The sequence below is a fragment of the Brachypodium distachyon genome, chromosome 1 (assembly GCF_000005505.3).
Source record: "Brachypodium distachyon strain Bd21 chromosome 1, Brachypodium_distachyon_v3.0, whole genome shotgun sequence".
NCBI classification, from domain to species: Eukaryota; Viridiplantae; Streptophyta; class Magnoliopsida; order Poales; family Poaceae; genus Brachypodium; species Brachypodium distachyon.
The window spans coordinates 8196568-8224028 of record NC_016131.3 but is presented as its reverse complement, the minus strand read 5'-3'; the positions used below and the strand labels follow the sequence as shown (position 1 = coordinate 8224028).

The window sequence follows — 27461 nt, the reverse complement described above, 5'->3', positions numbered from 1 at the left end:
AAATATTTCATCAAACACATATATTTTCATGATATGTATGTCAATTTTTCTAATATCTGCAAATATTCAGATTGACGAAACTTCACTTTTTGGTTTCTTTGAAATTGTTAATGTCCATGCACATCAAAATCACACATATTGTTTTGTTGCATAGGTGTTATGAATGATGAAATCGTTTTGTCCTATAATATTCATATTTATTTTAATTAAGTCGTATTATTATCATTTGTTTCAAAAATCATATTCGAACGTGCATATAGAATTTTCCGCGGCAACGCGCGGGGAATCACCTAGTTTCATTAATGTTGTTCGACAGTCGAGTGGTAAATCTCTTAATTTAATACTCCATCTGATACATAATAAGTGTAAGATTTAGTATAAAGTTCATTATGGATCAAAGGGAACAAAAAATATGTTAGTATTATAACAAAGTTCTTATCGATCAAGAACCCATTTATAATGTATGAACTTCTCAATTTACACTGTTCTAGGCAGCCACCGAGTAATATACGGCCTTTTGTAAACGAGCTAAATCTACGTTTCTACGCCTTATATATATATTTAATAAATAAAGGGAGGAGTGCTTCCTTCGTCGTCGTCCGTCAAAACGTTTTTTCCTTTTCGTCCTAGCTTGCTGCTGTGTTTTTTTTCTTCATTTTGGTCCTCATGTCTAGCTGCCCTCCTCGCCTACTGCAGAGTGCAGACCACGCAACCGTTGGCGGGCCGCGCCAGTCACCCGGCGAGACGTGCATCACATCCAGAACCCCGACCTCCGCCTTGCCGTGCTCACCTTCCTCCTGCTGCGCTCGTAGCCCCCGATAAAAAACGTACCCTCTTCTCCTCCACAACCAGCCGCTGTCATGCCTCGTCCATCGCCCACCTTCCCTTCTCCTCTCTCTGCCCCGTCTGCCGTGCACCAGTCACTGGCTTATTCAATCCACGCCGCGACAAGGTTGTCCCCTGCCACGGCAGTCGTCCGACGAGACGTGCCGCGCCGCTGGCCGTGAACGGAGGATTCTCGCGACCCGGATCCGCTTCAATTTGCGCCGCCACCGGGGTCGGTGTTGATTTGTGCTCCACTGCCCCAGCCCACCGCAGTCGCCGGCACTCCGATCTGTGACAGTCGTAGCCTGCTTCAATTGTGGACAGAAAGATGGAATAAGAGACTATGATTGCGATGTCAAAAGTTTGTGTTTTACGAACCTGAAATTTCGTGTGCATATGTTTAAGAGACCGTCGCAACGCACGTGCACTGTAATGGTTCATGATAATAATAAAAACTAGGTTGGCAAAACCCCATTTATAGTAACTCTCAAAGAAAAAACAGAGAAAGGGTACTGTTAGCTCCAAAAGTCATCCAGGTTAACTAAATCGTGAACTGGACAAAACTCTGTTTGAGAAAAGAGTTCGAGAAAAGCTCGCCTTTCGTGTCGCCCGTGGTCTGCGAAGCCAAGGCAACTGAAATCCGTCAAGTATACCCACACGGGCAACGAACCACGGTGTTTATCCACGGTGGTTATCCATCCACCGCGCACGCAGCTTTCCTACGCCTCCTCTGCTTCCGGGCATCCTCGCCGTATTCCCCTTCCTCCGCCGCCCTCCCCTCAAAACCCCCGTCCCCCTAAAACCCTAGCTCTCGGATTTCTCCCCCGGAGCATACGAGCCCCTCCTCCCCTGCACATGGCGTCCTCGACGGCCGCCAATCTCTGGGTGCTGCTTGGCCTCGGCATCGCCGGCGTCCTTCTGGCGGCGAAGCGGCTGAGACGCCCCGCGCGCCCGGACAGCGGCGCTTTCATATCGCGCCTCGAGCTCCTACCGCCGCCGCAGCCCCCGCCGCCCCAGGCGCGCCACCCCCTCACCGACCTATGCTTTGCCGTAGCTGACGCGTAAGCTCTCGCCCCTCTTCGTGTTTTGCTGGTTTTAAGTTCTAACCCGGATTGGATCAGTAGGAAGCGATTCAGCATTGCGTGAGCGATAATTCGATTGCTTCGATCGTACTGCCGTTGTATCACTTGTTCGCTCTGTTGTTTATTGGGATTGAACTCTGCATTGGTATCGGTGAGTTGGGCCAATATAATTTCGAAATAGCTATGCATACGACAATCCCTGTCCGATTCTGGTACGGTGCTACTCTAAGCCATACAGATTAAAGGGATGAAACAGTCCAATGGTGCAGGTGATTTATCGTACAAAGATCGGATGGAAATGTTGTATGCATAGCATTGTTGATTTTAACGTCTCGGCCTCTCATGGGACAGCTTTATGCATGACTTGCCAAATTTTCATGTCTGACCCAAAAAGGAAACAATGCCCCCATAAAAAACATGAATGCTGGTATCAGATAGAACTACAGGGTGTTCTTTATCATATAACTTAGCAACCTGCCCTAGCATGCTCTTTTGCTTATCGTGAGATGCTAGAATTAGTTCATTTATGGATCAATATATCATAACGAGCTGAGAGCATCAGATTTTCCATGCCAAATTTTTTTGCAAGAGCTAAACTCGAGAGTTAAGACCAAGGTTGAGGGAAGATCATGTTTTATTTGTAGGGCAGATAAATAAATCGAGGCATCTAGTGCTGCTTTACGTGTTTGATGAAGAGGCAAGCATTGGGACAGTAATCTGTTGATGCTATCATGTCGTGTTGCATGCCCACCCTCCACAGTATTCTCAGCTGTGGCGCCTATTCTGAATGTTTATTTCCTATAATCTTAAAGCACCCGCCCCACCTCCACCACCTCTTTTGATTTATTATCTCCTTTCTCTTAAGCAGCATCTTCATTGGTGGAGCCTGACGTAGTTAGAAGGTTTGTGTGTATGTGTGTGTTGGTGTTGGGGTGGGGGGGGGGGTGTCCTAAGGGGTCCTGCCTCTGGTTTAAACACCCTGCTAGACCTAAAATACAGTACTTTCTTCAATGGACTGCAAAACTTAAGGAGAGGCCATGGCCCTTGTTGCCTGACTGCACAAAGCTCTGCCCCTGCCCCTTGTTGAAAACATGCTTAACCCTCAGCCTGGTACTCGTAATTTCATTTCTTCTAGATAGAATTAAATTGTTCCTCAAACTTCTGAAGGGATTTTCAGGTTTGTTTTAAACCTTTTTTACCATGTTTTGCTTCAAAGTGTGTTTGCTGGTATGTGCAATCTACCCAAAGGTGACAGGTGTTTTCTGATAGACGGGGTATTTGATCATTAACAGATTCTGAATTTTTTCCATGGAATATTTGATCATCAACTTATATTTACCAGTGGATTCCCATGAGGTTGCATGCATTTGCCCAAATTGGGAAATTATGAGGTCTGTGGTGCCCCATGACTTGTCTTCGAAAAAGTTAAAGAATTTGATTTCGTGATGTTGTGAAATCATTATTGTGCAGGCTTATGTGGCTTGTTTGATAAAATGATCAGAGTTTGATCTTTGTTGTGTGATTCTTATTGGAATCATGATAGTTTTAACTTTTAAGTCCTGAACACAATGCAAACAGTCGTGAACTCGTGACATGTGTTTTATAAAGTAGAATAGGCTGACTACAGCTGGATCAAGCCGCTGCTGTTGATGACTCACCACTTCACTGGAAGGAGTTTGATTGACCTTTCATTGGGCAAAAATCAACTGTAACTATCTGTAAAACTCGCGTGATTGCACTGCAAATATATACTCATCATGCGACTGTAATGTTGATACTCCCTCCGACCCATATTACTTGTCTCAAATTTGCCCAAATATAGATGTATCTATGTTTAAAAAACGTCTAGATACATGTAATATTTCGACAAGTAATTCTGGCTGGAGGGAGTAGTTAAACTTTCAGAACATTGATGTATTGGTTAATTGCAATAGTGCTATGGCAATTCCAGTACCACTAATTATTTTTATTTACTCGTACTGCTACAATTTAGGCTCATCATAACAGATGGGATAGATTTCTAGTCCATCACAGTGAATGTGGTGGTTCCTTATATTTATCTTCTTGAAATAAACAATGGATAGATGTCAAAATAAGCTTAGACACTTAATGCCCTGCTAACTGTGCTTTGGCTATAACTGTTTCCTGGAGGAAATGCTATCCCCTGCAACCCTACCACCACATCTTTTGGGTGTAAGCTATCTATGCAAAATTCCAAATAGGCGGTCGGTACTTCACAACCATGTCTTGAATGTATTATCTAGATTCTAGATGAGCATCCAACAATTTGTTGTTGCAATTTTGTGCTCATCAAATTTGTCTGTTGCGTCATTGTGTATATTGTTGTTGGTTTTTTGTTGAACTTTACTTATTCAACTTGCCCATTACTGTCTCCAAAAATGTTATCGTGATACCCAATTTCATTGTTTCTGGAACTGGGATGTGGACTCTTATTTGTATATTAGTCCTTTCTGCAGGTTACATAACTTATCCTTGAACAGATATATGATATACTCTCTTTGATGATTGCAGATTCCATATCAGTAGTTATATAACGAGTTTTGGCAGCCTAGAATGGGCAAAGACACATGATGCAGCAACACAAACATCTCTAGTGGTTTCTTCTCTTGTTGATGGTGGTGCTATCTGTGTTGGGAAAACTGTTATTGATGAGATGGCATATAGGTACATTCATTTTGCTTTTCCGCACATGGACATGGTTTTGAAAGCTGAAAAGAGTTCAGTGAACTCCTTTTTCTTTTGTTCCTTCTTTACGTTTGCTAGGATTACTTTTCCAGCTTTCATTTATCTAGTTTGTGTGCTGATTTATTGCAACTTGCTTGTCAAGTATCCATGGCGAGAATAAACATTTTGGTACACCAAGAAATCCTGCGGCTTCGGATCGAGTACCTGGAGGATGCTCAAGTGGATCGGCTGTTGCTGTTGCTGCTGGCATGGTAGATTTTGCCTTGGGTGAGTTGATCTTTTATTTAAGTGAACTTGACATTTTTAACATTATCGTTCACTGCTGATTGTTTCATTATCCTTTCAGTACTAGATCTTAGTATTACAAGTAATGGGGATCAATGCATCATTCTTTCCCCATGAAATTGTAGCATTTACATGGAACTTATGATTCTAAAAGAAACATCATATGATGTCTCATTTACTGGTATTTACAGCATTTAGTTTTCACTACTAAAAATTACTCATCAGCAACAGTGTTCAAGATTGTTTCTAGGTGATGAAATGTGAATCCATGTTTGTCATAAGACTCTTTTTCTCTGTGGCAGTTGAACATATTGTACCATAGTTACCCTTTCATGACAAAGAGATTCTTTTTCTCTGTGGCAGTTGAACATATTGTACCGTAGATAGCAACATTAGTTGCTACCAAATTTGAATTTACTCTTGACGTCACTAGAAATAGTGGAATAAATAAATATGAAAATAACTGATATAGTGGTATTGGTCTGCAAGGATATCCCAGTCCACTATTTTGTTATCATCTATGAAAATTATAAGTAATAACTAGCAGAAATCCATGTTATATCACATCCTAAAGCTGAAATGATCCGCCAACAAGGCATGTTTGCCTCTGATATTCATGCAAGTCCATCTTCGTGATAATTTTTTGGAATTTAAGAATGTTCTGTAGAATAGAAGTTTCAGTGTATATTCCTACTTGCCCAGTGTCGCGTCCAGGTTTCTACTTTTTGTATGTCAAACATTTATAAACTTTTGCGGGGTTACTGGGTTAGCCCTTCGGATTTCAATTTCAATTTGATTTGGACTGTTCTGCAAAAAGCTGCCGCTTCTTCAAATCTGCCACTGTTTGAATCAAGTCTTTCTCAAATGATATTTATTCTGTCTGTCTATGCTTTTCTTATTGTTATTATCATCATATCATGTTTGTACCTTAAATAGATGAGAGATACACTAATAATGTGATGTGGTTCCATTATTTTTGTTTTGATATAAAAAATTATAAGTAATAACGTGCCAAAATGCATATTATCGCATCTTAACAGCTGTTATGATCTGCAACACGGCATGTTTATCTCAGCTTGCTGGCAGTAAATCTTACCTTCCTGTACATCCTAATAATCTCATTCTTATATTTATGCGAGTCCATTTGATGATGTTTTCTTTGGAATTTCAGAATATGTATGTTCTGTAGAATTATAACTTCTATTTTATATTCCTACTTTTTTACGTCAAACATTTATAAATTTTGCGTGGTTAGTCCTTCTGGATTTTATGGGCTTTCTGAATTTTAATTTGCTCTGGACTGTTCTGCAAAATGCTGCTGCATCTCTTTCTTGAATGATGTTTGTTCTATCTAACTCTCTATGCTTCTTCTAATGTTATTATCATATCTGTACCTTGAATAGATGAGGAATACACTGATAATGTGATGTGTTAGGTATTGATTCCGTTGGAGGAGTAAGGGTACCAGGTGGCTATTGTGGCGTATTGGCATTCCGTCCTTCGCATGCTGTCATCCCCAACAGTGGTGTTATTCCTGTTGCACCTAGTCTAGACACTATAGGTACCGCTTAATAATATTATTCTTATAAACTGTGTGAAGTTCATATGTTTTGACTTCCAAACAGCAAATCATCATGTCTCGTTATTTTCTTCTTTCTATTACAGGGTGGTTTGCAAGGGATCCAATTGTATTGCGTCGCGTTGGTCATCTTCTGCTGAGATTATCTTATACTGAAATTCGCCTACCCAGGAATTTTTACATAGCAGATGACTGCTTTGAACTATCAAAGATACCTGCAAGAAGGTTAACTCAAGTGGTGACAAAATCTGCGGAAAAACTCTACGGAAGTATGTATTTCCTCTTTAGTCTTTACACCCCCTTTTGTTATTTCAAGATGTTTTTATTTTGCTGGAAGCTAACTCATGTCTTTCCTCAGGACAAGTCTTGAGTCATGTGAATCTTGGAAATTACTTGGCTTCAAGAATGCCCAGCCTGAGGAACTACTCTAATGGGCAGAAGAATGGGGACTCAAAATCTTGTTCATTGCTAGCACTTTCTAGTGCCATGCAGCTGCTTCACAAGTACGTTCCTGTCATGGACGACTGCAAAGGATCTTTTTTTTAAATAACTTTTCAGGACCTGCCATTCACCAATAAAGAATATCAGATGTTGTTAGTACACAAAAGAATTTAGCCGACATGCTTGGTCTTACTTTGGCTTGCTTTGGTGTAGCAATTGTAGTCTTAATGTAGAATTTGGATGTACGTTGTTGCTATATATTTATATTCATCACTTGATTACCTGATAGTCAAACTGAATATTTTAACCATATATATATTTGTATTTCTTTTCAATGTACCGTTTTCTGACAATTTGTTGTGATATAATGTAATAGTGTTATCTTGTTCTTCAATCCAGACATGAATTCAGAGATCAGCATAACGAGTGGATAAACTCGGTCAAGTCTGCTGTTGATGCTTGCATAGTTGGTAATTTGTCCGATAATGGTGCTTCGACAATTGATCTCTGCCAAGATGTGAGAAAGGAAGCGCGCTCAGCTCTCAACGCGCTTCTTAAGGTATCATTATAACATTGAGTTTTGACTGAGCTAGAATGTAATGAGTCATTTCCTCATAAATAAATAAATTTAATGAGCCTATGCTGGTAACTGCCTACATTATCAGGAAAAAACAATGGTTGGTCTTATAATTAATTTCTTGGCACATTTTTTTCCCATTACAGATAGTTTTATGTGTTGTCTTAAATTTGATCTGTCATGCTCAAAGCTTGGGCACTACCAATAGAGAAAGCAAACATAGTGTTTCATAGTTAATACAAATGACACTTCCTTGAAAATTCCTGTGTTATTTGCAGCGAGCGGATCAAATAGAGAATCAACTGAATATGAGGGTAAACTTAAATTATTTTTTTTTGCGAGGGAGGTAAACTTAAATATCTAATATATCTGCTGGAATGAAGTACATAATTCCTGCAAAGTTCTTACATTGCAAGCTTAGTATTAACGTGGCAAGTACTATTGGAATATGATATTCAGATAATTATCTGAAGTTTACATAGCAACAAGCGGTGCAAATAAAAGGTCCATCTTTACTGGCCTGGCCAAAGGAAATATAATAATCACTTCTGTTTTCAGTAAGGAAATTATGCCGGCAGTCTTTGCATCTGGCCTGTTTCGTCTGTCTGTTTGACAGACAATCAGACCTTTTCATCAGCTGCTCTTGACCTGGGAAGGCCCGCCTTTAAAAGCCCGGCTGGACTGCCCCGCTAGACCAGGCCTGAAGTGTTGACAATAGTTTTATCTATACATATTCATGGGAATTATTTTCCTAATAAATAGTATTTTATCATTTTTTATTTTCCTCTGATTCAACCTGAACGACGGATCAAAATCCCACCGTGAACTCCAAATGTACAAACTAAGTAACTAACCATGAGAGTTCTGGAGTCAATATTTACCTTTATGTCGTGTTTTGTATACTTGATATCTGACTTGGTTGTCATTGCTTCCTGCATTTTGCATTAGAGTTTAAAACCAATTCTTGAGTTCTCTTTACTTCTAAAAGATCTTCTGCTGGAGTGCAGACAGCAATTTGTCTGCATTTAGCAGTGTACTCAACCATACTGCACAATATCTGAGAGAAAACTGTCTTATCGGAAAAAATAAGCCTAACAGAAGTTTGCCTCCCAGATCCTTGTTTTTCCTGTACTCCTCGAGTGCTCGTGTTTGAGTGCTCAGCCTTATTTTGCAATTTTACATGCCACTGCATGTGCTGTGGTGAATGAGCATCTTTTTTTTTTACTGGGACCGTAGAAATACTTTTTCTAATGATGTTGTGTTGATCCTCAGGATGATGGAATTCTGGTCATTCCAACTGCTTTGGGATGCCCTCCAAAAGTCAATTCTAGGGAACTTTCATCTGCAAGCTACAATGCTGAGACATTATGCCTTTCATCTTTATCTAGCATGTCAGGGTGTTGCCAGGTATAATGTTTTTCAAAGAACATCTCTTATTACAATTGTATTATACTGCCATACAAACGTTGTTTCATTTTATTCTGATGATCTTCACCTGACCCTTTTTTTAAGTTGCAACTCCTTCTGTTTGTTATTTGGGATAGGGTGAATTGTGAATCTTCCATGTAAGTTTATTCCCCAACAAGAACTATTACCTGTAAGTCAAACTGCAGGTACAGTTTGTTGTCCCCCAAGAATTGTCCGTACAGTTTTGGTAACAGTAATGTCTTAGCTTATAGAGGGCAATCCTAAGCTCATAATTCATACATAAGCTGTGTGGATCCTGATGATTGTGTGCCATGGACATGCCAAAATAAGTGAATTTCTGAAGATCTTTAAACTATTTCCTGTAAACCAGAAATTCAGTACAAGTTACACAGTGAATTATTAGTTCTGCAGAGGTTATTCCAGAAACATGGCAGCTTACCAACAGATTAACAGCACTAATAATAGCTGATATTTTTTTGCCTATGAATGTTAGCAGGCGGAATGAATGTTTTGACCTGTTGACCTTTCAGATGCCATCCGTCACTTGATAATTGCTAGTTTTGGTTTGATTGATAGGTGAGGTTTTACTTCTGATGTTGGCAGATAAGCCAACCTCTGAATTAGATTGGACCTGGGTGTGGGTATTTGGAAAAATTAAGTCAATTTCCTGTCAACAGCTGTGAATGTTAGTGGTTATCCCCATGCCCAATCCATCTTGTATGAAGGTTGAAATTTACTGATCATATTCTAAATGAGTAAGGGTATAAATTCTGGTAATGAATGATGAGATTCACGGTACCCCTGGCTTTAGCTACATAGCATATGGACTTTATTTCCTGGTAAGCATTCACTGCTCTTTTACTAACGCAACAATATTGATGCCCTTTTCAGGTTACCATTCCTGTGGGTACACATGATAAATGTCCTATTTCAGTTTCCTTCATTGCAAGGCATGGTGGTGATCGTTTTTTGCTGGACACCACTCAAGCCATGTATGGCACCATCCAGGAGCAAGTTGAGATCCTAGCAACATCTAATGCTTCAAGTAAACAGGCCATGATCGAAGAAGCTGCTGAAGCTGCTAAAGAGAAAGTCGGTTCCTATCTTTTTGTGGTTATCATATGGGAATACAGCTTTTTTTCCGAAATTCTTCTTAAAGCCAGCCACAGTACTGCTTTTTCCTAGTTGCACCTTGAATAGCATGACATGTCAATGTGACAGTAATTCAACACTATTTAAAGAAAGAGCTGATGATAATTCTTCCTAAAGCAGCCAGAACACTGCTTTTTTACCTAGTTGCACCTTACAATAGCACGACATGCAATGTGACAGCAATTCACTATTATTTGAAGAAAGAACTGATGATAACTCATACAAGAGGCATGACAATATTAAGTGTTTAATCTTGGCACTTGACTAATTGAAACTGCACTTTTCATGGGTAATATTTTAGCATTTGACAAATTGGAAGTGTTTATTTATGCACCTGGGTACTTGCCCAGTATATTGATCCAGATGCACAAAAAAATACTTCTGTCTCCTGTGTAATACTCGCTGGTACCCATGTTTGCTGAACCTGCTTCTCATGATCCTGAACTATGATCTCTAGTGGCTCTTTTGAATACCACTTTGTTAGACTCAGAAACATAGCCACCCTTGCAGGATTACAAGTGTCAAGCATTTTGTTTCCTTTTAGTTCTTACTTGTTTCTTTGACAGGGTAACATTGCATTTAAGGAGAAGCAATGGCAAAAGGCAATAAATTTATATACTGAAGCGATCAAATTAAATGACAAAGTAGCCACATACTACAGTAACAGAGCTGCTGCTTTTCTAGAACTAGCTAGGTACAATCTTTTTCCCTTTGGAATATTTGTGTTCGGTTTACCTTAAGTGATCTGGCATGTCTAAGTGCTTGCGATCTTTAAAGAGCTTGCATGCATGGATGTTTGATTGACATATTTGACATATTGGTTACTTGTGGTTATCCTTTTTGGACCATTCAGTTACCGCCAAGCTGAGACAGATTGCACTAGTGCCATCGACATTGATCCAAAGGTTAGAATTTGCATTCTTGGCTTAATATTTGTAGCTTGATATGCTGTGTACCTTCAGATATATATTTTATTTCAACTTCATTTAAACTGTAAGTGTAGATGATGTGATACGGTGTACTATTTCTTTTATAACTTTACTGGGATATCTCATAATATGTGAGTTTTTGCACAATTCAATGAGTTGATATTTGTCATTCTTGTGTTAATCTTGTGTATGTTTTAGATTGTCAAAGCATATTTACGGAGAGGCACAGCAAGGGAGATGCTTGGTTACTACAAGGAGGCTGTCGATGGTATGTTTTCCTTTTCCTCTTTTACCTAATAGCCTTATATTGAGGGGTTATTGCTTGATATTCAGTTATTTGGATGACTCATTGACTATTAATAGCTCATTCCTTTATTTTGTGTACTATTAAGTTCTTGAACTAATTGTGTACTTCTCTGCTGCATTTTGCAGATTTCAGTCATGCCCTTGTTCTAGAACCAATGAACAAGACAGCTGGCATTGCCATTAATAGATTAAAGAAGTTATTTCCATAAATACGATTACATGGAATTCATTGTATGGGAAGATGTGGCTGCTGATTTTGTGCAGAAACTTCTGCTTGTCCGGGGATAGAAGTACCTGAGAGTCACCGATACATAATGCTGCACATGCTCACTGTGTTCCAAAGGTACTAAAAATTATCACTGCTGGTGGCATTGGAGCTGTCAAATATGGAGTCAGTTTACTCGTTTTCCCCCAAGTTTTGAGAAAGCAAAAGTATAAATCATAGGTTTTGAATCAATCATAGTAACGTCCTCAAATGTGTTCTACTGGTGTTTTCCTGGCCCCAATCATGTATAATATTTGTTTCGGCAGTTATTTTTTTGAAACAGCTTGATTTTGCCAATAATGTTTCGCGGTGCTGTATCCATCATCTTTTTTTTTTACCAGAAAAAACTGCATCCATCATCTTTGCTATTCTGAAGTGCAGCTTTCACGGCCTGTCCTGAAACGGCTGCCTCCGCTGAGCAAGGCTGTTAGGCAGCCATATGGTTACGCCTAATTGCTTAGCCGGCATCACCAGACCTTTCAACCTTCTCTTTTAGTTGGTTGTTTCCATGTTCCTATCACTGAATTTCCTGTACGTAGAAGACGTATGCATCAGTGATGTGTGCCTAATATGGTGTGGACATGCAAGTGGGCCTGAGGCTAATTCAGGCTCTAATAAAAGAGTGACCCGTTGATTGCCAAATTGAGGCATAGGCTGTAGTGGTCACTTTTGAATCAGGTACATGAGCACTAGTTTTAGCCTTAGGTCATTGACTCGCTTCGTTCTAGAATAGTAACCAGTACCCTACGGAATGAAAGCTAATATCGTAGGAGTCTGTTCCAGATGTTTCAGTGCATGACTCCTGTTTGTTCCGTGCTAATCTAGCATCCAGGTGCAATCATTCAGATCCAGTGAGAGACCTGGGTCTAGGCGTTTCGTTCTGTCGCTCTCACCTGGAACTTGGGTATATTCAATCAGACCAAGCAATGATAATATCCTGGGGTATTAGCAAATGGCAGAGAGTGCAGATAACTTGTGGTTTGACTGGCTGTAGTGAACCACAGGAGCAAAAGGCAAAAGCCAATGCCGGCGCTGTGACGAGGACGTTAGAAAAAAGCAGCATCTCCAACTGCACATCCAGAGAGGAGTTCTCCTTTGACTTGGCTTCCACTACCTTTTGCTACAACTACAACTGCTGAACTGAATGGAAGTATGGAACCGGGACCCTCCAGCCTTTCGGCAAAGCTGGTGGAGATCACGCATCCACCCCCCGTCTTGCACGAGCGGGTGAGGCTCAGGCAGGGATTATTACACTAAAACAAAGGAAAAGAAACCGAAAAGTTTACGGCGCACACGCTTCTCCTCTCGTTTGGTTTTTCGATCAAACGAATCACGCAAAGATGCACCCCTGCTCCCGTGGATTGGTTCCCGGAGCCCATGAGAGGGGCATGCTAGTCTCTGTGTGGTGGTTAGGTACGGGCCCTTTCCAGCGTTATCTGATCGGGTGGGGCGCCGGGACCATGCCTGAACAGAACTGCGTCGTGAGACCACAGTTCGTTCGGAGCGAGGGAGATGTGTGTGTGTGTGTGTGTGTGTGTGTGTGTGTGTGTGTGTGTGTGTGTGTGTGAGTTGCTGTAGACGCGAGAATGAACAGGGCGTGACCACACCTACGCAGCGTACCACGCCGGCGCCGGCCGGACCGGACCGGACGGAACGAGCAACCCATGAATGGATTCCCCGAGCTTATCCTCCGGCCACTCATTCTTCCCAGGGGGCACTTGATTAAAATCCCAGTGCGTACTGTCGCCTTCTCCTCCTAGCTAGCAACAGTACATCTGAATGATTGAATGATGTGCTCAGGAACAACAAGTAGCCAGTCGTGTATACTAATATTTGCGCAAGCAAAGTGTGCCTTAATAAAATTATTATTATTACGGTTCTGCCTTTTCTTACTAACACGTCTTATCAGTTACAAAAGGCATCCCGCAAAAAGAAGTTACAAAAGACTAATTAACCTATCTCTGAAGACCCTACCAGGCTACTAGCAGCTGGAGTAGCTAGCAAGAAGATCTTTTCTTTTTTTTGCAAGATGCTAAGCTAGCCAGCAAGATCTTAATTTAACGAAGCAACCAACAAACTCTATCATACCCCATGTGATCGATCGATGCGTGGTTGTTGTATTATTAATACCAGACCTTAATGTAACACGAGCTGTATTATTATTCATATGTTGATTAATCGGCGGGCTGGCTCTTGGGCCCTACCGCTGCCAGGAAATGCTGCAGACCAACTCGCTGCAATCCTTTGATCTTTGATGCATACATACATATATGGATACGGGGTTGCGCCTTTTTGCAGTGTGCATGGCTAAATCGTGGAGCGGGTTCTCCTGCATGATGAGAGGAGGACCATCTTGCGAACGACAACATCGCATTCTCCTTCCCTTGCTGCACGGCTTTCTGCTTGCTACTCCAGATCTAACAGACTTGTGTTTCTGGGCCTTCATCTTTGCCAGCGCCAGCATGTGATGTCTGTTTTTCTTTGCATGCATGCATGTCCGGCCTGTGGACCCCGGACCATGCAATGCATGTAACTTTTTTAGTAATGACTTGTAGCTGTACATGCATGGAACCATGCTGTATTTTGACATGAACATACCGAAATGCAGAAATTTTAAGACCTGGCAGCTGAAATGCGAAATATTTTCATTTACTCTGGTGTTCCGGATGGGCCCTTCATGGGTAGCAAGTCGTTTTCTCTTACTATTTTGCTAATATTCTTTAGTGGCCTAGAGTTAATCAAAGTCACCTAAAATTGGCCAGTACAAACCTTCATTCAATTAAACTTGCAAAGTATTAATGTGAACCATCGAATCTAAAACATACGTCCAGATAAAAAGTGAGAATCAAAACACCCACTTAAACGGGGGGGGGGGGGGGGGGGGGGTGGCGATCTGCGTGCGGGTTGGTTATGCCGGTTCGGTCGGTGTTCCTCCAGGGGAAACCCTAAATCCCTTGCAGGATCGGACGAGGGCGGCGTTTGTTGCGTCGCCTACCTCTTGAGGCCCTCATCTTGGATGTTCGGCCGGCCAGAGGGACCAGTGGTGGATGTCGGTGGCTGGCGGTGGCGACATATTGGGCAGCCTTGGCTTCGACAGTCAGGCGAGCGCGTCTTCGGGTTTGGTGAGCTCCGAGTGAAAACCCTCTACGGCCTCGGCTTTTGCCGGTGATGGCGGCACCATCGATCGTCCCTTCCCTCCTTGGAGGCATCGCTGTGGAGCCCCTCACCTCCCGCGTCGATGTCTAGTCTGCTTATTTGGTTTGCGTTGTCTGTCTTTCGTCTTCGGGCTAGGAGGTGTGCGGCCTTGGGGTCGGCATGGATGTCGGAGTGGCAGCTCCAGTTTTTTGCCTCGGTCGTGTTGCATTGAGTTGATTTAGGTGCCGATTTTGATCGCTAGGGCGGCATTGTCTTCGATCCATGTGGGCCGCGGCCTCGGGGTCGGCGGGGTGCATTCTTGGATATGGTTTTCGGACGGTTTTTCTTATAAAGTGACAACTCTTTTTCGACTTGATCAATCAATGGCATTGCCTAGGTTTAAAAAAACATGTTTTTCACATAACCTTCTATATTTATCCCACGTTTGGTAACATTTGATTATGATTTTGATCTGCTCCTCACATCTTAGATCAGATGGTACACGTGAATAGTTTGCAAGTTTGTATTGAACGAAGGTTTGCTCGTCTAAAGTTACCCACCGGTAAGTTTTTGAAACAGTCTTTAAAGACATGCAATTTTTGTTACTTAAATCATACATAAAGTGAGGTTGAGACAATGATGGTTAGATCATGATTTTTTATTAAAATTTATCGTGATTTTTTTATTAAAATGAGGCAAATTATAAATAGGCAGTCCCTATTGTCTGAGACGTTGACTAACCAATCGACAAGACATGTTAACCTTGATAGGATTGGTAAGTAGACGGTCTCTTCATGATCTGGAGGCCTGACTATGCTAGAGCTATGTCTACGCACGCTAGCTAGCGCTGATCACCTCGTCGCCAAGGAAAAGGAATTAACAGACCTAATTGTGCAATATATACCACAATTAATGCTGCCCGATTCATTATACTACCCTCTCGTCTGTTTCTACTCCAAGCCCTGGGAAACAAAAAGGAAACTGATTTGCTTAAGCGATCATTCGGACTCGACTTGCAGACAAACCGATCGACCAATCGGAGCATATCACAAATAGGTGAACATCCTCACGTGCAGTTTCGTTTCTATCTAGCTACCTGAGTATTACTCCCTCGGTCCAACAATAAGGGACGTATTAGCTTTTGTTTGACGAACTGTCGCAACGACGCTTAATAACTCCCCTGTGGGAGCCTGGATCGATCGCGGTCGTCGTCACAGCTAGCTCACGGGTCAGCCGGCCGGCTCAGATCACCTCGCAACAACCTCTCAAGTCTCAACCGCAACAGCTCACCCACGGCGCGGCTACATTTATCCTCGCATACGTAGGCAAGCCGGCCGGCTGGCCACAGATAATTTAACTGGCTAGTACTCCCTAGTCGTACTACGGACGGCATGTCAACATTGTCACGAGCGGGGTCAGGAAGGCGGACGTACGAGACCGGTTTCGGTCAACACGATCGTGATCATCGAGAAATCAAGGGCCCGGGGAGTGCTATTGTTACACGTTCCCTTCCCGGCCGAGCGTTTTGTGGCCGGCCGGCCTGTGGGGGCTTATTAGTTACTACGGGCAGGTCGGCACCCGGGCGATGGTTTTGCCTGCGCGCGCCGGGCGGCCGATCTGGGTACTGGAGGGTAGCTAGCTAGGCAGGCAGGCCGACGGGACTTCACGGATGAGGGTCATGTATGTGCAGAACAACGCTGGGACGTGCGTACTGGACTGACCGGACAAGACATCACTTGCCAAGTTGCCATCCTCTGGTTCTGCCACAGAGTACGCGTGATCCGTGCATGCTGCATGCGCTAGCTACTGCTTATGATTAACTTATTGAGTGTTAGAATAGCAACACCAAGAGGGGAAAAGGTTTTCTCTGTTGCCTGTTTGGACAGAGGTTCCTTCCACCGTTCCAGGTGTGTTCGGCGCTTTCGTCTAGTTCCAACCGTTTTAATTACTTACGGTATAGTACTAGCAGGGAATCTCCACAGCGATGGTCTAAACAAAAAGCACATCTGATGGCCCAACTTTATACATTCTAGCACATACATGAGTCTTAAAAAATCCTTTAAAACGAAAAAACTACTCCGTATGATAAATGGGCTCCATCTTAAAACTCGAAAGAGCCTGGCACGCCGAGGTGGAAGGAAAGGATTCGCTGAACTTTTTCTTGACGGAATTTGCTGAACTTTAACTTAACTAATGCATCAGATCGAAGCGTTACTCGAATCAGTTCTCCGGGTTTGGACGTGCAATATCTATTGGCACAAGCTTCTACTACTTGTGCTATTATCTATCTATCACTAATAATAAAATCAGGAAGCGTTTCTTCGTCGTCGTCCGCTGTGCATCAATTTTTGTGCATGTTCTGATTTTCCGTGTCTCCTTACACTCCATCGAACCTTTCTTTTTCTATTTCCATAGCGCTGCCTTCTCGGGCCGCCACCGCCGACTCAACTGCCCGCGCAGCACCTCCCTGCGGTGACCACTCTCGATACGCGTCGGCGCCAGATTAGATTATCGTGCAAGAGACAAGCAAAGAGGTTCGGGGCTGATCGACGCTATCCACCGTTCCTCGTGCACTGCACCACCGCGTGCTCTGACGCCAGCCACGGCCGGCGGGCTGTGTGGACTGGGTGCCATATCCGTGGCCGCGGCTGCTAGCATCGGCTCCGAAATCATTTTGATTGAATGTCCAATTATATTGTTATGTTTTGTATAAACATGAATTTTCGTGTGCACATGTTTAAACGGCCGTGACAACACACGGACACTGTAGCAGTTGATAATCATATCCACAGCAGGAACACGCACACCACGACGGCATCGATCGGAAGGGACTAGCTAGTGAAGGCCTCGACTGTACGCAGCATTAATTAGTGGATATAGTCGGACGGTGTCAAGCTCATGGACAACGAATGTAATGGGCGAAAATGCGACGGGACGGCGGATGTTACGAATTAAGAAGAGTATCTTAAGGCGCATGATTTTTTGCTTGGACCTTTGGAGAGAGACATGCACAGCTAGCCGGGGATTGGCGAACCGGTTCCGTTAGGACCAGGCCTTTCACGCTCTATCAGGCTATCAGCATTGCGTCGGGACAAAAATTATTCCCGTCCCGTACGTAACTCTCCGAACCCCGTACGTCGGTTCATGTCCGTTAATTTGCTCTGAGAATGACACGACCAGAATTTCTCTTTTCGTTATCGAAGATAAAGTGTAAATATCTACTGGCTGGACTGATATACGAGCGGAGCAATGGGTACGGGCGTTTATGTAGTCGTGTCGCTTGAATGACTGTACGTACTGGGATGGATGAATCAATAGATCGTTGGGTGGTACTCGGACACAACAAGTACGATTTCGTTCAATCTTGATTTGTCTGTTGGTGTGGGTCTTTTGCGAGTGGTATATCCAGTTATCCACGACGCTGCTAGCCTAATCTTATGTAGTTGGAGCTGTCATTTTTTAGCCACAATTTTGGAGACATATACTACATATGTTTCTAAATATTGGACGTTTTATCTTCGTCGTCCTGAAGTCAAAGTCCTTAAAATTTGACAAGTTTAGTAATCTAGTATAAAGATACAAGATCTTATATTTCGAACCGAAAATAATACTGTATAAAATCTAATTAAATGATCTAATCTGAGATCACCAAATTTCTGAACGTGTGAAGAATCTCGCGGCACTCGAAACCAATGCTGAAGTTTGAAACCTGCACTCAGTTCTGAAGATTGGCAGGGCACCCCGTGTGCAACATTTTGAGCCTCTCAAAAGTCTGGCGATTCTGACGGCATGGTTTGGTCTGGTCCACCCACACAACTGCGCGCAAACAGGTCCCACAGAGTAGCAAATAGGCGGTGAATGCCTGAAGCCGGTAAATTTCTGCAGGCCGAGAATAGGATAATTGGAACAGACAGGGGTTTCGCGTGACGTTATACATCGGGGAGAGATCGATCGATCAGGTAGGGAATGCAAATACGAGCGTAATCTGTGGGCTGTGGAGCGCGGGGTCAATTAATTGATTTTTGTTATCCAATGCCGGTTTTGATCCGCGCTCAAGGATCGATGGCAAAGAAATTCGGATCAGAAATTGCTAGCAAGGGGAAGAGGCACGGATCTTCTATGTGCCGGCAAATTGCAACCCGTTGCATGCTCGCAGACGTTCACAACACGCGCGTATATTCATCTTATGAACGCACACACGCATACCTTATCTCTGTGAGCACTTTCAAGAAACTGAGCTGGCAGATCTTAAAAGATTGACGAAGTCATCCATGAAATTCAAAAAATATGAGCACATTTGGTCCAACTCTAAGACTTGAATCTGGGTGGGTTGGCTCAGTTCACACTTAGAAACAATTCTGTCATAATATACAGCTCATAATCTATGAGCATACGATACAGACGGCACACATACAACATCAATAATACGTCTGTAAAATGTCTCTTAACAATCGTACCATCGGCGTAGAATCATAGATTTTGTTCTCCGGCACCTCTCACAGAACATAACGTTGCAGTGCTGTTCTTCTCCATCTCAACAAAAAATCATGGCGTCACTTACAGACACATAGCATAGCACTGTTGCAAGCTTCTCCTAGCTAACCAGCCACATCGTCCTCCTCGGTTAGAGCATCGGAGCACAAACAATCCAATTACCACAAATAGCAACGGGGAAATTGTTTGTGCCAAGACATCCGCTTACACTTTAAAGAGCGACTGTGATAGTGGTGACCACTGTCACCGGCCACAGAACTACAAAAGTCCCAGGAACCCCATGTTGCCATGCAGCCGTGCAGGGCTGGAGACACGGACGCCCGGACAAGCAATCAGCTTTCCGAGGGGTAGACTCGCTTAATCAAGCTGCATTACCAAACGCCACCTAATCGCGATTGGTTTAAGCATCCGGAGAGACAGAGTCCGATCGGGGAATCTCCTTCACCCATTATAAAACCGGGATCAGATTGTTTAAAGAACTACTCGTAACACTGTACGAGCAGCGGTAGCAGTTATAATAATAAGAGAGCATCGTGCAATGATCCCTGCTTCCTCTGCCGTACTCTGCTTGCTTGGCCCGCTATGTCCTATGCGTGTGCAGGAATGAGATGAGATCCCTCCTCTGAGCCAAATCACTACTGCTGCTCTAAATAATGATAGTCTTCGTAGATGGGTGGCGGGTCTGACACCTGTGGTGCAATTGAAGGGACCACCTACAAGTCACCGATCCTAAAGATTCGTCAAGTAAATTAATGAGGAAACAAATTAAACTCTTCGTATGGACATGATATTGGTGTTGTAGTGTGGGGTCTTTGCTCCAAAATGTGCCCCTCAAATGTTAGCAGCAGCTGCCGGTCGGTCGACGCGGCAGGTTCAGATGCCGATGGTTAGCCCAAGCATCGAAGACGGTATTGCATCTTATTTTTCATGGTGGTGTTTGTTGGGAACTTAAGATAATGGGTTCGGGAACAGGGAAGGATATCTCAAATATTCTCCCGGGAAAAAGAATGATCAAAGTGTAGTCCCTATGATCCTTGTCTCGATTTGTGCGGGTTATCTTTTTCGCATGGGGTCACGATAATCATTGTTTGCATGCTCTATTTTTATCTCGACAAAACCAGTTTAGATACAACATATAAAACCATATACTGGGGAGATCACGCTACGTGTCGAATACTAACACAAAGAGACTATGATGTTTAGTGTAGTAATCGAATCGGGTTCGATCTCGAACCGAGGGGAAAAGGGCACGTGATCCAATTAAAAGACTTGATATCAAGAATGTTTATCATTCTAGTATAGATAAAGTTTGCAAAAATTGGTGGGATAATATGACTGCACGCACTGCATACAAAATGTGTCATTGAATATCATATCGTTAACTAGTACGTACTCAGCGGATGCCAGACAGTGAATATCGAGCACGAACAAGCCTGATACATTATGATATTATCTTTACTACCATACGAGCTATTGTCCCATTTGCTTATGCCACTCCTTTGGACCAGTAAATGTATAAGTTTTACCACCATACTTAAAAAAAATTGGGATGATTTTGAAAACCTTTGGGAGACATGTATTGCCCAAAGGATGAATTTCTGAAAATGTATGTTGTTATAAAAGAAAAGCAAAATGGAGATGATTTGGATTCGAGTAGGAAAGTTTTCATGTTGGAGATTGGAGACTAGTTGGAGCTAGTGAAAAATGGTGATGGGTTATTAAGTTGAAGCTTAATACCATCCTTGGATATTAAGTTGAAGTTTAATATGTTTTTGGCACATCTTAATGTGAAGAGTTGGAGTCTTGCTCGGATCAATTAAGGAACGAACTTTGTGCCGCTCGTCCAAATTAACTCCGTACTACCACATGCCTTATATGGGGAGGCTGGGCCTCCTAACTTATTTAGGACTAATGGTCGAATCCCACTGGCGTTAGAAGAGTGCAAGAAGGGTTACTTCTTGATGAGGCTACCAGGTTACATTTCTCTACCTAGTTGCGTCGGGTTACGGCCAGCTAGCGTGAGCGTTGTAGCGCAGAATTCTCGGTGTTGGGGTTACCTTCACTGTAGAGAAAGGGTCATCTAGTGGGTTCATCTTTGGGCCTATATATGTGAAAAACCTTGTTGTGATATCTCTCCCGAGATTCACATCTTGTGGGTAAAGTTGTACAACCTCTGCAGAGTGTTAAAATCTATTCGAATAGCCGCGTCCTCGGTCATGGACACAACTTGGTCAGGCCAAACATTGTTAGACTTGGTTTTGATTTACAAATGGTTTATGAAAAATGATGGACTACATGGGTGTGTTCCATTAGGTTGGAAAAAGGATGGAGAATATTTTGGTCGTTGCCAGAAGGAGAATGGAGAATTGTGAGATCATGTGGTTGCATGGTCATATTATTTATAATTTCCAGGTACGACTTGATTACTATCAATTTTATTTAAAAGCTCAGTTTAATGCTTTTGCAACTTACTTATGATATTGCAAATGCTGAAACTAGATTAGAGTCATTCCTTTGTACTAAGCCTTGCGAGTACATTCAAAATACTCACTTGGCTTGTCATGTGGCCAGAATGGAAACAAGAACCTGCTACTGAAGATTTCTGCGAAGGAGAATACGAGAACTAGGGCGTATCAACCCAGTCAGTTGCCTGTTGGGTTATGGCAAGCTGACGGGCCCACGGTGTTTATTTGAATAAAGTTTCCGCTGCAAGACTCCGTTTGGTGTTCCGTCCTTTGTGACTGCATGTAATAATTCGACCGTAATGGTCAGGTTTGTAAGACTTTATATTCGGTAATGTATGGATGCTTTGTAATCAGTTCGTTGTGCACAGTGGCATGTATGATCTTGGGGCCACTGTTGGTAAGCACAATCGGGTGTTTTGGTCGTCAGACCGAGTCCCCACAGGGAGAACCAACGGGAGGGTCATCTACCACCGCTGGATATTTTTTGCTTTTTGAAAAAAAATTGAATTCCACAATGAATGTGATTGATGAATTCAAATTTGAATTTCTTTGAAAATCGAAAAAAAATAGCCAGTCATGGTTCAGATGCATATGCTAGCATGGGAAAAAAATTGGGCCAATTCCATGGATGTCGAAACAACGGACTACCTTACGAAAAGCCATTTGATGTAACCAAAATCAAATGCATATGTTAGCACGGGAAAAAAAATTGAGCCAATTTCGTGGAGGTCGAAAAAATGGACTCCCTTACGAAAAGCCGTTTGATGTAAGCCAACAGTACTTTTGGAAGCCAGTCCTTTTTTTCGACCGTCATGGAATGTTCTCATTTTTCTATAGATCAAAAAGGACTCGATTGATCACACACCAAGGTTTCACGATTTTATGATTTTGCTTTTAATTTCGTACGACGATTCAAAGTTTGCTCTGAATTTGACATTTTTGCATGAAGTCAAATTTGAATTTATTCCAAACATGAAAAAAATAGCAAGTCATGGTTAAGATGTAGAGGTTAGCATCGGAAACAAGGGGGGGAGATATACGAGTACATATTTTTGTAGCTCCTCGCCTCCTTCTCATCCTCTTCCTCCCCAATTGGAAAGGGGATTGGCAGCAGCGCGAGCCGGAAGAACATGTCCTTTACCTTCCTGTGGATTGGCGAATACATTGCTACTGTATGGGAAAAAATTTGGGCCAATTCTGTCGATGTCGGAAAAACGGCCATCAGAACAAGGAGTGGAGTGTGCCGTTGCAAAACGCGTGGCTAGATGTGCAGCGCGACTTGTATTGGTGCAAAGATATTATGTTGTAGATGTCTCTAGAACAGTTAAGAGATATAACATTCACGAAGATATCTCTATAAATATAATATATTTATAGATAACAATACACATATATATATATACCTATTGTTCGGCCCAATGTGGCAAGTTTTCTAATTATAGTTAAGCCAAGTTATTGTTTGACCCAATTAAGACAAGTTATTTCTTAGACCAATTTGGTTTTATGCCTGAGAGGTCCTTACTGGCGTTCTAATAAAGTGTTCCTCCTTTCTGGGCCTTAACTGTTTTGCCAAGAGGCATACTCTGTAATTATTTATGCCAATTTTTCAGAAGCAGTGTCATATTGGTTATTAGACAAGTGTATAACCTCCCATGTAGTGGCATCTCTTTCTCATAATATTACTATTACACAGTTTTGCAAATTCTAGCTGGAAAGCATCTGTGTTTATATTTCTGCAAAAAGAAAGAAGCCAACATTTTTTATAATATCTTAACTGTTCTGACTAGAGTCAATCGCTATGTAATTAGTTTATGCATGTATGCTATCATAAATAATGTTTAGTGTTCGAAATTCAAAGTTTAACATTTGTTTTGTATAATCTGCCAAGGGCAACCCATGGTCAAGTAGTCAATTGACCAATTTGCATAATGAGGGGGTGATTGTTGTGAGATGTTACATGTTGCATGGAGTATTTTTGATATATTTACATACTACGTGTCTCATTTCAGATTACTCGCAGGACACATTTCTCTCATTACTGCATCACCGTAAACTATGCTAAAAGTTTTCTCAATAACCTTGAGGGTAAATGGAAGAAACTTGCGGATGAAGTACCATTTTTTTGGATATTGAAGGACTTCGCAGAAGTTAATACACCCCATAAAGTGACAAAAGTATTATTAGATAATTTTGATCCTGCTACTCCAACGTTGCAGGTTGGCAATGACTCAATAAATTTAAGAGATGTGATAACAGACATCAAATGTATGCCCGATGCGGGCTATCCAATATTATGTAAGAAATTTAATAGGCATCGGAGTGATTCTCTTGGCAGTGAGTAATATTTTGATTCAGTTTCAATAAGTTCACTTCACAATTGGAATTTATGGGAGCAACTTGAGTAACAAATGGAATAAATGGATGAGGTCGAGTTCAAGATAAAATCAATACTTGCTGTGTTCAATCCTCTTATTCTTCCATCCCACCATAGCACTCCGGATTTCAACATTTTGCCAGACTAGTACAGTGTCCGTGCGTTGCCACGGTCAAAAAGTTGTAAAAGATAAAAAAGGCAAAAGGTCCCGCCGCGACGCACCGAATATTATCTAGTTCCAACAACAAGTCAGCCAAAACAATCCAGATCATCATTTGCAGTTGGTGAGATTGCATTTACATGTACAAACCTGTTTAATCAAGGCCTAAACCTGCTCCAAATCTACATCCCAATCCCTTTTCTGTTTGGAGTCAAATTGAGAGCATAGGAAATGAGATTCTGTCTCCTACAAATGTGCAAATGGCAAGCAGGTAGCGGCACTTTTAGGGGTGATGTGCCTCTGAGATTTATCTATGCAGCTTAAGGATTTGTTTGTGAGATTAGTCATAGAATAATGCTCTATGTATAAACAAAATGGCCCATATTAAGTGACAAAAGTTCTAACAGCACATCCCAGGCTGTGCCCAGCTAGCCAGCCAAGCCCCCTTGGTGCTGATGGCCTGCACATCTCAGCCATTGAAATACCTGTCTCTGTATGTGTCAACCATTTGATTGTTGAACATCTTCTCCAAGACTTCATCCACCAACTTGGTAATGTCCTGATTTCCTCCTCCATCTCTGCCTGAGCCAACCTACTTGTCAACTACATTGTCCCTCAAATTTTGGGGTTATCTGGAACAACTGGATTGCAACTTCATTGACCAGTTCTTCTTATGTTTGTCAATCAGATTCAGAGATCAGTTAAAAGTCTGTTTGATCTCAGTAGGATAATACGATCATTAAGATCAGTCAACTTTTTACATGGTGATGATAATCAGTAGTGCAGCACACTAAAGGAAAAGAAGGGATTCTTTTTAACCCGATAATACACAACAAATCTAAGCAATCCAGAGCTCTGGTCAGAATGAATGGTGTTGCGACGGCGGTGCGCCGGCGGAGGCGGGCATGGCGCCGGAGCTGGTGGACCACCGACCTCGCCACGGCTGGCGACGACGTGGTGGAAGATGGCACGCACCTGCCGCTCCAGCGGCGCCAACCCGTCTTGCAGCGCCCGGCACGCACCGGCACGCGCCTCGACGCGCTCCATGACGCCCGCCGCGCCGTCCTCGTCGGTGGCGACCCCCAGCTCCTCGTCGTGTTCCTCCTCGGCGATCTCCTCGAGGAGGCTATTGAGCTTTGAGCTTCCGGGCAGCACGCTCCACGGCCTGCATCGCGGCGAGGAGCCCCAGGGAACACGACGAGATCGGCCCCGCCGATGAGCTCTTGTTGTTGTTGTTGCTGTCCTTCTTCCTCGAATCCTCCACGATCTGGTCCTGGAGGAGCACCATGGCCCATGGGAGCCGGCGGCCATGGACCACGGGAGGAGGAGGAGGGGGCCGACGGCCACGAGAGGAGGAGTAGGATGCCGGCGGTCACGGGCCGGACACTGAGACGGCCAGGGGAGCGGCCACGGGAGGAGGGGTCGAGGCAGGGGAGAATTGCAACCAAAAAAAAAACTACTATAAAAGACTCAGTTTGTGCGGTTCATCACCTTTTCACCTTCTTCTATTGTAAAAAAAAGAAAAAACTCCTCAATTTTTTTATGGAAATAATATTGCGATACACATAAATCGTGACGATGTTTGTCATCAAAGTTGAGATAAAATTGGTAACAAGTGTCACTACTATATCATATATGAGAGTAATTTTAGTCTATTCATCTATAGCAACCATATAGTCTATTTGTTTTATCACTAGAGTACTTAGCTAGTAACATAAACACGTTGATCACACGTTCTGCCATCGCACCATCATCAAACCACTGCATTTCCGCCTCATTTCGCAGGATATTAAGATCCCAGCTACCCCGCAAAAAATGTCGCAGAGAAACCGTTGGCCCCAGACTGAAATTGTGTGTTCACGTGTTTCATCTTCTATTTGCTATGCTCAAGTGCTCCTTTCAAGCCTCGTCCTAAAACGGTTTGCCACTGGTGAGATCAAGTCGCTTTTTTTTGGCGCAAGCGCCGAAGAGGCTGTTAGGCAAGCATATACTGTATCAACCAGACTTTTCATCATTTTCCCTTTGGGTTCTGGTTGTTTACTTATCACGGATTTTCTTTTCTCTGTTTGTATGAGAAGACGCCTGCATCAGCGATGTGTGCCTGATCTAATGTTGGTTAATTGCTCTACACGGGACCGCGTTCTGTTCATGGACGTGCAATGCAAGTGGACCTGCCTCCGGAGGCTAATTCGGAAATTCCAGTTGTAACGAACGGGTGATATATCAATTGACGATTGCCAAAGTTAGGCTTTGGCCGTTGTAACAGTTTTGGATCCCGCACTTGAGGTGCCATCAATGTTTCATGAATCGTTGATGACTCATTTTAATATTCTAACCAGTCCGGATTAGCTGGATCCGCAAACGAAATATGAACCGAGCGCACACCACAATAATACCCTGAGTTCAAAGTACTGGGAGTGATCAAAACGGCGAAGAGAGGAGCCGATCTGTATCATTCTATGGTGTGACTTGTATGGGGCGACACGCCACAAGGCAAACGCGGCAGTGCCCAGCTCCCGTGACGGCGACGTGACCGGCCGGGACCGGGCCGGCGCGCGTTGCGTTTCCTTATAATTCATTAGAAGTGCAACAGAAAGGAAAAGATGGAGGAGCATCTCCAGCCGCATCCACGGTGGAGATCGACAGGGCTCCTCGCCCGCCCGCCTTTGACTTGTCTTCCACTAGCAGCTGCCCAACGGCCGGCGCATGTTCTACAGTTACGTACAGCTACGCCAAGCTAAAACTGAACCGAACCGAACGGGACCAGTGGCCCTTTTGCAAAGCGAGGGTAGAGTCATCATCCCCCCACTTGCATATATGCACGAGCGGGTCAGGGCAGGGATATATAGAGAAGAACAAGTGCAAAAAGGCCGCGCGCCGGCCGCCGCCGCACACGCAAATCCTGACCAACCGGTCTACATTTGGCTTGAACCTCCGTGGCAAACGGGGCGAACATCGATGATGCAAGGCGCACCCCGGCTCGACCATGGGACCCTGCTGCCAGTCTGCCACCCCCAGCAGCACATGAGGCACACAGCAGCACATGAGAGGCACAGAGGCCGTGTGTGTGTGTGCGTGTGTGTTGGTTAGCAGGGGGGTACGGTTCAATTTTTTAAACCTTAGCTTTATATCTGATCGGGTACGTGAACAGAACTGCGTGGTGGTGACCACAGTTTCAGAGGGGGCGCCCCCCTCCCCCCGCCCCCGGTGGTCTCGCTCTTGATGAATGGATGGATTCCTCGAGCTTGACTCTCCGGC

The 27461-nt window shown here is 43.1% G+C and overlaps 1 protein-coding gene and 1 long non-coding RNA gene across 2 annotated transcripts; both read left to right on the top strand.

Moving 5' to 3' along the window:
- Positions 1–1486: 1486 nt before the first annotated feature.
- On the top strand, positions 1487–11910 carry LOC100846161 (outer envelope protein 64, chloroplastic). The gene is made up of 13 exons (XM_003560687.4): positions 1487–1886; positions 4440–4592; positions 4756–4880; positions 6334–6459; positions 6564–6746; positions 6836–6980; positions 7318–7477; positions 8768–8902; positions 9815–10015; positions 10642–10769; positions 10929–10980; positions 11203–11272; positions 11437–11910. Exons 1-13 carry the CDS (start codon positions 1681–1683, stop codon positions 11517–11519), a joined length of 1767 nt encoding a protein of 588 aa, XP_003560735.1. The 5' UTR covers positions 1487–1680; the 3' UTR covers positions 11520–11910.
- A 12451-nt stretch (positions 11911–24361) lies between these two features.
- Positions 24362–25773, top strand: LOC112271540. The gene is made up of 2 exons (XR_002964636.1): positions 24362–24754; positions 24892–25773. It is a non-coding gene; the product is annotated as an uncharacterized LOC112271540 (long non-coding RNA).
- The last annotated feature ends 1688 nt before the right edge of the window (positions 25774–27461 follow it).